Below are 11,709 nucleotides of genomic sequence, written 5' to 3'. Positions count from 1 at the left end.
TTAGCTCAAAGAAAAACCTCGTTCAACAACCCCTACATTTACTGTATTCTGCAGCTCCGGCACGCACACCATGCTCGACTGCAAAAACGCTCGACTGTTGATAGCAGAGGCGATGTTCCTGTTATCACACCACAAGGACCAAGAAACAAATCCGACGAACACAGACGCACACAAACTCTCAGATAAATCATACAGGGGCATTGTGTGTAGAATAACATTATCGCAAGATTACAAAACAGACCGTTCATATCCACGACGCCTGGACTCAAACTCGACTCACTGTTTGTTACACGTCTGATTTTTAGATATGTTTGTTGTTAGGTCTATGGGTTCATTCTTACAATACATCATAGTTTGAGGTTTTCGCTCTACTGTAAATCCTCTAGGGGTCTGTGGGTTACATCATACTCTCGCTGGATCTTTTCAGCTGTCATTCAGTTTTAATAAATGGCTCACTGTGGCCTACACAATCAATCATTGAGCTGCGGCTTGCAGCGTCTTGGCAAAACTGCACACGATTAGGTAATGCATCTGCAAGTGTGCGGTAAAAGCCATATAAGAGCAATCATTTTTCATGAGGGAATTTTTTCCCCTCTTATCAGTGTATCAAAGATACCGTATAGTTGCCACAGCCAAGCCTCCTTCATATGAAAGATTGAAGATCACTTTAATTTACACCAGCATGTTCCGTCATCGCCGGCATCCCTGTGCATAATGGATACAGTGGTGCATCTCTGTTATTTGTTTACGCCGTCACCACGGCAACTGTTGTGTCTCCGCATCCTGGAAAGAGTTCTTGGCGTCAAGGAAGAGCAGAGACTGGCGACGGCCAAGACAGGCTGCCATTACATCACAAACAAAAGCAGTGCCCTGATGGCTTGATCCACTGTGATCACACCACATCTGTAAAATACCAAGAATTAGCCTCGTCTGGGGGTTAAAGTGAAACGGATCAAAATGATAACCTGCAGATTTGCCACAAAAAGGGTCGTGTAAAACAGGATTAATCGCAGCATAATCAACTAAAACCTTCTTAAAGGCGAAGTAATACTTTCTTTTATGCTAATGTGAAGGGATTTTAAAATGCTTTTCTGTTGGGGGCTATGTAGCCATGGCCGTGTCAAGGGTGGCTGGGCTATCGGCCAAAAAAAACTGTCCTCGAACTACCTGCTCTGCCATGGCTTCCTGAACTCTGTTGTCTGCCATGGCTCCCCGAGCTCCCTGAACCGAAAAGCATCCCCAAGGTCCCTGAAACCGCCATGGATCCCTGAACTCTGTACTTCGCCATGGCAACCCAAGACTCTTGACCTGCCATTGCTCCCTGGACTGACTGCCTTACTCGCCATGGTTGCCAGAGACTCCTGATTCACCCTGTTCCAGTTTTGTAATTACACATTACATTACAGATAGATAGATAGATGGATAGATATACTATATTATTTAATATTACATATACTCTAGCGTTAAAACATTTGGGCTCTGTAGGATATTTCAAATGTTTCTGAAAACATCTCTGAGGCTGAAATAATAATTGAAAAAAACCAAAAAAACAATAATGTGAAACATCATTACAATTTTCTATTTGAATACATTTTAAAGTGCAGTCCATTCATTTGATGGGAAAGCTGGTTTTTTTTAGCAGCGATTACACCAGTTTTCAGTGTCACATAACCCTTAAGGAATAATTTTTACATGCTTTAGCTGCTCAAGAGACTTTCTGATTATCGTACATCTTGAAAGCAGTTGTGCTGCTTAAATGTTTTTTTTTCTCAGTATTTTTTGATGAATAGATGGTTCAAACAAACAGCATTTATTTCAAACTAAAGTCGTTTATGATATGTGACACTTTTTTTCAGTGAAATAAAAAAAGTCCTATTATTTTACTGCCCAATAGCCTCAGACAACGTAATTATTTTTACAATCCAATTCAATTCAATAATCACTGTGCCCCAATAAAAAAGCAGAAATTACAATCTTCCAATAACTCAAAATCAGTCAAAAAAAAACGAATAAACCAGAATACAGTATTTCGCTCAGCACTTGGAGATTCCCAAAAATTCCCATGTTTTTATTGTCAGCCAATCCAACAAACCACACTTGAGAGATTCATGGCTGCTATGTCATCGGGGTCTCTCTGAACGAGACGAAGTGGGTGTCTCAGATACGGGTGGGCATCCAGAACGAGAGAGAGCTTCATCCCCCATCAATCCCCCCACATGTGCATCACCCTCCAGACAATTAAATCTCAGGATCTGCGTGAAACCAGGGCACCATTCATCAACTCCCGCCTCCTCGCCCCACACGAACACCCCTTCATAAACCCATTTCTAATGTATGAAAGGTGTCAGACGTGACCTGACTCATATTCAGAGTCTGTACCAGATGAAAAGCCGCCGCCGAAAAATCCGAAACCCTAAACCCTGGCAAGAAATAGCTTCTTCATCCCACCGAGTGGCCACGGCTCAGACATGTGAAACAACCTGAGAATAGATCTACACTATTTCTTTTAGTCTCACTTTCACACATCTGTCAGCATCTGTCATCGCTAGTGTTGACTAGCACAGCAAAAAGGCAACCAGTGTCCCGTGAGCGCTCTCTTCAGACATCATTTACTGTAAATGTGCGGCTTCGTTTGTATCTTCATCAAGTTCACGAGGCCATGAAAGTCATAACGGCAATCTTTAGCGTTGCTCTGGCATGGGAGAGCACTGATGTCTTGGGAAAAAGGGGTTTCTACCATGTTGGTTTATTCGCTAACCAAAAGACAACAAGATGCTGCCAAAAACAGGCTTTTGCTTCAAAAACCCCATTTGAAGAGTCAGAAAATGCGGTTGACTGTGTGCAGGCGATATATGATGAGTGGCCCCACATGCATTTATCTCATATACAAAAGTTGTGAGTCATTTTCCACTGAGACTGCTTTTGTTTATTGATTTGTTTATACAAAGAACTTATTCTTTAGTGTCAATAATACCAGAATAAAAGGAGACTTTGGGACGGCAATAGTTTTATGACTGTCATATATATTTTTGTCATATTTTTGTAACCCTTTATAAATAATGTTATGTCTTTGTCAGTAAATACACTTTGGTTCATTTTACTTCAACAGTTCAAGCAGTTCAAATAAAGGAAAAAAAAAAAAAAAAACAACTATGGTGGCCCTCTAGTGGAAAAATCTGAAAGTACCAAAGTCAAACTGTAATAATAATAATAATAATAATAATATCTAGTAATAATAATAATTATAATAATACCTAACATAAACCAATACAATATAATTTACTAATTAGTACTTTTATATTCTAATTATATTAACAGTAATTTTGAGATTATTACAAGGTTTTAAAAACATGCTACCCAATAATCTTACAAAAATAACTGATCAGTATGCATGAACAATAAAACTTTTACTACTGAGTACCATAGTTGACAGGTAACCATTAAAACAGTACAAACAGGGGGGGAAATACAATTCAGAAAAAAACATTAAGGGAAAACTTGTATTAAAAAATTTATTAAGTTTAACGAGCAAACATATAATAGAATGAATGAGAAAAATAACATTAACAGAGTTAGAAAGTAAGTAAATAGTTAGTTAATTAATTTAAATAAAATGTTTCACTTGCAGGGATTGAATAGTTTAGCATGGACTATTACCAATATGTACTACATTAATTATTCATACAAAAGTTCATAATATCGTCAGGTGATGCTATTCATTTTGCGTCCTGTATATGCTATAGTGTCCTGTGTTTATAATACTGCATATGCTTTTTTGTTTCTCAGTGACAGCAGCTGCTGACTTGCATTTTATGAATCACTGAGGTCTACACTTTTAGCTAAAAATAGTTTTTACTGTACGATGAAAAAAAAAATAGTTAAGCGTGAGTACATTAATAGCAGAATCTTGAAAGAACTATCCCTTTAAATCTTTAGGTAGTTAATTATATAGGACGATAGTATCAGTAGCTTTCGTGAATGTGCATCGAAGACACGGAAGTGAAGAAATTGTCCAATAAAGTCACTATCTTTGTTTTCTTCGCACACGTAAAGTATTCTCGTAGCTTCATAATGAAAAGAGATAGAATCGCTGTCCGTGTCACACGAACTATTTTAACCATGTCCTTAACACCTTGCTGGGAGAGTCACAAATCTCTCCATTTGTCAAAAAGATATCTTTGTTGGTGTTAAACTAAGATGAATGAATGTCTTAGGGGTTTGTAACATCTGTTAAGCTAAACATGCCACTCAACGTTGAGTGATATAACAACATGTTGTACACTGTCGGTAATGTACGCGTAACATTGCTATCAAAATAAAAAAGAAATCGAAAACATAAGATAGAACAGAATTAAGAAGCTCTCCTCAGTTTTCCCTGACGCCGTGTTGTATTAAAAATGAACTTCATTGCAGTTTCACCAAACTGCCAGAGGAACAAGACAATTAGAGCAGCACAGCGGCTCATTCCCTCAAGTGCCCAGTCGATATGTTCAGTAAACAGCCCGAGCAGAACCTCCACTGAATGCGTGATAAACTGAGGGAAACCAGCGGGCTGAAGACATCAGGTACGAGGTTCGTTCGTTAGCATAATTACACTCTCTTGAATTACGTTGATTCCTCTATAGAGCATTTGGCAAGGTGGGAAAGAGGGTCTAAAACGCAATTACGCAATATCTTCTCCAGAGGCATGGCCGTCGGTGAGTGATGGACTCAAATTATTCTCACAGCAATGCTGCACATACACAAAAGCTGTTTATGGAAACAGGGGAGGAGAAGATCGATAGGGAGCTTTAGAACAGAAAAATGCCGTCAATGATGCTTAAGAAATGCTATCTCTACCACTAGGTGTCGGTATAAGCACAGGAAAACAGGATTTGTACAGTTTTACTTCTTTATAAAAAGATATAATCCTGACTGTTATATGTCTAAATGTTGTAAATTCATTTGTATTTGCAATAATATAATATTAATGATAATCCTAAATGACATCCCAGTATTATCAGCTCACACTACGAATTACACGTTCAGAGTCATCTTTACTTTTTAAATGCTTCGTTTTAATGTACTTTTCCCCTTTTTTGAATACATTTTTATTCAGCAAGGATGCATTCAATTGAAAAAAAGTGTTGTGGTTTAAAAATATGAAGCAGCACAACTGTTTTCAAAATATATAATAGGAAGAAATATTTTTTAGATCACCGTGACACTCCAGAGTGGAGTAATAATCGTGGATGAAAATTCAGCTTCTCTGTTGCAGAAATAAATTATATTTTACTATATAATCATGTAGAAAACAATTATTTTACATTGTAATAAATACAACCTTGGTCAGCATTCAGACAATAAAAATAACACTAAAGCAATAATAAAAAAAAAAAAAAATTTGACTGCTAGTGTATAACTACAAGAGATTAAATATTATATATACACAATATAAACCTTATATAAAACTGATAATAGTGCTTTTATACAAATAATAATAATTGCTGTGAAGTAATGATTTTAAGTAACGGCTACTAATGTAATTATGATTTCTCTATTGCATCCATTAATGTGCATTCATCTTAATTTGTTTCATATTAAAATGTAAAATTTATTTAAAGCAACACGTTTCCACGCAATCAACTAATTTAGGTTAAGAGTTAGAGTTTCTTTACATATTTAAAACTGCAATGTCTCCTATCAGATTATCTGATTAACTTTTTTTTTCAGATTATTTTTTTATTAGGAGCACATTTGTATTCTGAGGTGATGTTGTTTCCAGCACAATCAAAAGGGATTAATTAAGCCCATGATAGTGGTTGTGACCTTTGCAGCTCTCTGTGATGATGCTCTAATGAGACTGAGGGTCACGCTGTTGTCTGCTTTAGGTCAGGAGAGACTACAGGACTGACACAAGTAATGAGATCTAAAGACGCAGTGCCTCACTCTCGTCTCGATGACTCTGTCCCATCTGTTCACTGTTTGTCTGCGCTCGTCTGACAGCGTGTTTGATATGAGTGATGAGACAATGTCACTACCAAACACCAGAACCTCCATCAGCCTGCAACTACTGAGAGACACATATCCTTATATTTATATATATATATATATATATATATATATATATATATATATATATATATATATATATATATATATATATATATATATATCAAATCAATAAGTCTGTAATCATTCGAGCAAAATAAGATTTATTTACAAAACACCTCAGCAAACTACATCCAATTTCTATTTAAAGCAATAGAGCAAGGGCTCCATAGTGAGAGAGAGTGTGATTCCAACTAAGCAGAAATAGCAATTGGAAATCACCTGTTGAAATGAATGTGCTCTTTGCATTTACACTCATAATTAGATTAGAATTTAAAATTTTATTATAGTTAAATGTAGTTATTTCTATATTTGTTTTTACTTTTATTATATATATATATATATATATATATATATATATATATATATATATATATATATATATATATATATATATATATATATAATATACATAATTTTCTATATACTTAAAAAGTATAATGAACACAGCCATAGACATCTTCTGTTGGAGCTACTGGTTTATTAGTCTGCTAAGGGGGTAAAGAGGCTTTCTACGAGGCACTCAAGTGAGCTTCTTTAATGACATCAAGTGCAACTGGAACTTCAGAAAGCTCTACAGCATGCTCTCTTTGTCAAAGAAGTCAAACTAAACTTAATTAAGTGGGAGATTTAATGAGCAATCACTAATAGTCAGAGAAAAGACTCACGGAATGATGGAGAACAGAAAAAGGTTGTTGAAATACAGCTGAAGTATTCCCATCCCAACATCCCAGCTCTGCACACCCTTCCTCAGAGCACAGAAAATCTCATTATCTCCCAGCATCCTCTGCAGGAGAAAGCCTCAGTGCAGCAGTTCAGCTCACCAGGTCGCTGCTAACAGACACACACAACCAAGGGCACACCGCATCCCACAAAAAGAACAAAACCAAATCAGCCCCAGACAGCTCTCTGTGTGGAGTGTCAGAAGGCAAACTCTTTACCCTCACATACGAAACAAGAACACGACCGGGACTTAATGAAAAGCTTCTTCAGTACCATTTTCGGGAATAAACGCTGATGCTTGAAAAGGTTATTTAAAGGGATAGTGCGCTCCGAAATGAAAAGTCTGTCATCATTTCTTCATCCTCATGTTGTTCCAATCATTCCGTGAGACACAAAGTGATGCTATAGATTTCGCAGCATTTCTAAGTTGACAGGAAAGTGGAAAGTGACCAGGAAAAGTCGTTCTGAAAGCACCATGAAGTGGTTTACACTGGCCAAGTTTACTAAAGCCATGTGACAGCTTTGAGTGACAAACTTTTTTCTTTTTTTTTTACTCAAAACCTCTCAATAGTCTCGCATCAAAGCGATGGTTACTATTTAAATTCAATGTATGGAAAAGAGCAGCATGAGCTTTGCACAAATTGTCTTTTGTGTCCTGCATAAAACAGAATGAAGGTTTCAAAGCTAAACTAAAGGTAAGCAATGATGACAGTGTTCATTTTGGGGTGGAAAGTAGTAAGTAATCGAATATATATATATATATATATATATATATATATATATATATATATATATATATATATATATATATATATATATATATATATATATATATATATATATATATATATATAAAAAGAAGTAAATATTGCAGTTAATATTCTGTTTTTCAGACCCATAAATTAAAATGCATTTGTGCTGTGCACATTATGTATTATTATATCAGCATTGCTAAAACAGGTTGTGTTTTGTGTGGGAGGCGCTGGGTTACGTCTTACACCCATGCAGGGACCAACCTGCTAACACCACAGAGCTAAACTGCTACAAAGCTCTGTTACCTGAGGGGTGGTCTGGCACCGGCACAGAAACACAGACTTAGGATGTCACGCTCATGTAATCATTGGAGCAGCGAGGATAAATCATAGTGATTCATAGGGATTCTAAACATAACAATCTGCTGAGAATAGTATAATACAACCCATGGCCATTTGTCCTTGTTTTTTGAAGTATAATTATGACTGTGCTGTTTGCTCATCAATCTATCAACAGCGCTCTATAATCTTATGTATTGTGTTACTTTAGTATTATTTATACAATATTTCAGCATTTTTAATTCGAGTTTTAATAATTTTATGTGCTTCAGTCAGTTTTAATATTTTTATTTCACTATATAAAATAATATTTTTTTCCATGCTTTTTAAAAATATTTATATTTTATTATATTTCAGCTATTACTAAAAAATATATATGTGTAACCATTTAGCAGTTATAATATTTTGGTTTAACAATATAGTACAACACTTATTTTGTTATAGTGTAGTACATCTTGAATATTTTATAGTAGAATAATCACAATTTCTCAACAACAGCGATTTATGTACTTACAGCTGAATATTTTGCACAAGATCATTTTCATTACAATTATTATTGAATAACACAGAGTCTTTTAGTGCCGTTCTACAAATTCAAGAATATATACAAGAATGTTATAAATAATATATGTGAGCTCTCTCTCTCTCTCTCTATATATATATATATATATATATATATATATATATATATATATATATATATAAAATCTTGACAGTGCACATATGAGGAGATAATCTTTAGACGATGCTGAATGTGCTTCAGCAATCAAAAGGCATTCAGGACACAATTTAGACTACAGATGATGCTTCAGAATCAGTGGTGATATAAGCAGCAAACATGTAATTGTGTTTGGGTATGCGTAAGAACATGATTGCTGTAGATCATGAGGAGGAATATCTGCGCGTGTTTGTTTGTTCATTACCCAGCAGCTCCATGGCGTCATCCTCATCTTCCATCTCGTCTTCGGTGACTGAGGGGGCCGAATCGGGCATGGAGTCAAACGAGTCCTGAGACAACATGGCTGCCAGAAGTTTCTTGTGATTCTGTTGCTGCTGTTTTAGGCCTTTACCCTTAGTCTCCATTTTCAGGCTGCAGACAGAGAGAGAAAGAGAGAGGAAACTGATTATAGCTTTAACATCCAGAACAGTGGTTCCTTTAAAGAGGTCTTAGAAAACTATAGGAGGTAGCCTAATTTTAAAGACTAATAATTTTGGGATAAGTACATAAATAGTCCATTAATAAGAACGTCAAAGACTTTTTATGAGAGAAAAGAGGCTGCTCTGAGAAAAAAAAAAAAAAAGACACCAGTCATCTCGGCAACAGACTCCAGTCTTTCCTGCACAATTAACTTCTGCCTAAGAAGTCTTTGCAATATGGTAGTGTACAAAAAAAATAAAAATCAAGACAAATGCGATACCATAAAATTGAACTAAACCACACGTGCAATCACGAATATAACAAACATGTACTTTTATCAATATTACAAATCTTTAAATCATTAGAATAGCTAGGAAATAGGGTTCAAATATACCAGATCGATTCTGCAATGTTAAGCAAACTGATGAAGAAATAAATTGAACGAATAATGAACACATGCTGCACTTCGCATGCCTACACTGGCAAAATGATTGCAGAGTCTCAGTTTCAAATAGCGACAAAAATAGTCTGCAGAGGTCTAATTTGATTGTTATCTTATTGGAATGACATTATTCACAGATAATCGAAAGGTTAAGGCCAAAGCAGGGCTATTTTAATATCCTGAGTTAAACATGACTATGCTAATGGCTATGCTAATACTGCGCATCTCTCTACTATGAATCATTTAGCCATTTTCACCTTTTTTTCCCTAATTGGGTGTCACTCAGCCAATTTCCAACTTTTCAGTAGTGTACTACAGCGTCAGCAATCCTGAGACACATGTCCCCATGCTCATAAACATTCATGTGAGCACACATTTCACTGTACGAAACACAAGAAACAAAGAGTATTCAGAACAGATACTGTTTACATTGTCACATATACGAGCAGGCTTTTTACAGTAGAGATGGGGAAACACTATACAAGTCAGATTTGACATAATCCTGCATAAGCACTATAGCTCAATAAATAATAGGCCACAGCTAAAAAACTAAAAGAAAACAGCCACTCACCATGGTACATATCTATGTAGATACCATGGTTTAATTATAGATTGAACTCGTAATTAATTTAGTACCGTTGTTCACTTTTTCAATACAAAGTATTATTAGTGACCTAGAAATAAAGCTGAACCGTTCATATTTCTTTCTTATTTAATGTCATAAAGTTACCATGTTTTCACTTTTGAACAAACCCAAAACCTACAGAGTTGATGGGAAATACAAAAAAAAAGAAAGTCGAAGTATTTCAATGCTTTTACTTTCTCTTGTAAAATGGTTGTATTCCCAGAGAGGGTTTGTGTTCACTTACATGTTTTTTGTATTTTGTCACAAAACTTCCACTATTCATTCCCCCAAGAAACTTTACATCTGCTCAAAAAACAGCCAAGTTCTGTCATGAACCTCTAGGTGGCGCAGGCTGATAGTCCCTTACGGTAAAGTTATGACTCCACCTTCCCCAGTTCCACCTGTTTGTCTTAAATACGCACAGCAGTAGAGTTGCAGATCTATTACGCCAAATACATTAACACTGACGTAACTATTACCATGCTAAAATCGTGCGAGATTTGTCACGATAGAAATGTTTTCATACTGTTGCAAAGAATTTGCATTTGGCTGAGAAACTACACATTTATTCACAAAACCTTTGCATTCTCCCACAAAATGTTTGCGCTCTTTCAGAAAGTTTGTACTGTATGCTTTCCTCCATGAAACGTTAAATTCCCTCATCAAACTGAAAAATAAAATTCTATTAAATTTGCGTTCCACCAACAAATTTACATGCGCTTTGAAAACTTTTTTAATAACATTATGTACATTATTTTACTGAACTTTCTCTGCGAACGCAATACGTTTGCGAGAGAATGCATCTTATTCTTGTCCCTTAAATACCTTTTTAAACTCCAGATTCAAATCGAATCATTAATTTGAATTAATAATGAATTTAATGAGAATTAATGGCCAATTAAGTGTACGAACTGATGGAAGCTCTGAAAACAAATATGCTATTCATTCTGTGGGCAGACAGCTGTATGAATCAATCACTCCATTAAAGCTCTGGCACTACGCTAATTATTTCAAGCATAGGAGAGCGAAAAAAAAAAAAAAAAAAATCATTTTCACAGTTGCATTCGGTCCACAATATCTCAGCCTAGCAAACATCCACAGTACAGGACCCTTGTAGAGTTTTACATAAATACAAATGTTACTGTAGTGACAACTCCAGCTCAGTCTGGCTTAATTACACAGAGGTGGAATTAGTGACCTGATTTATCCTGTCATTTCACTTAATAAGGCACTTGTTCTAGTGGTGGGGAATGTGGTAAACAGAACGCAGTGAAGCACAGCTGATACAAAACGATTTAGAAACAAGCTTCATAAATGGAAACATTCAATTTACTCAATTGTGCTCCTGTCATGCAGAAGAGCTTGCCTCTCAGATGAGGCCTGACCAGGGTTCAAATCATTATACTGTTTCAAACAACGAATCTGAGGGTGCGCTACTAAAATAAAATGAAAGCGAGAACGTATTGCTTCAGATGAACGCAATTCAATGAAACCATGTAAGCCCTTGCGTGGGTTGGTATGGAGACGCGAAGCCTTGTTAGACAGAACTAAAGTTGTACTGCTGCCGCGTTCCTGTGGGATGAGAAACTCTCCACAAAGT

General features: G+C 35.9%; 1 protein-coding gene across 4 annotated transcripts in view; it reads right to left on the bottom strand.

Moving 5' to 3' along the window:
- Nucleotides 1-11,709, bottom strand: part of c24h8orf34 (chromosome 24 C8orf34 homolog) — a 66,199-nt gene that overhangs the window by 34,568 nt on the left and 19,922 nt on the right. For all 4 annotated transcript variants that reach the window (XM_043225640.1, XM_043225642.1, XM_043225641.1 and 1 more), the window contains one exon: nt 8,828-8,994. In XM_043225640.1, coding sequence (XP_043081575.1) covers nt 8,828-8,994 — 167 coding nt within the window. The remainder of the gene's footprint in view (nt 1-8,827; nt 8,995-11,709) is intronic.

This window comes from Puntigrus tetrazona, chromosome 24, assembly GCF_018831695.1.
Source record: "Puntigrus tetrazona isolate hp1 chromosome 24, ASM1883169v1, whole genome shotgun sequence".
NCBI lineage: Eukaryota > Metazoa > Chordata > Actinopteri > Cypriniformes > Cyprinidae > Puntigrus > Puntigrus tetrazona.
Note: the sequence above shows the minus strand (reverse complement) of the source record. Positions and strands in the feature narration are given on the sequence as shown.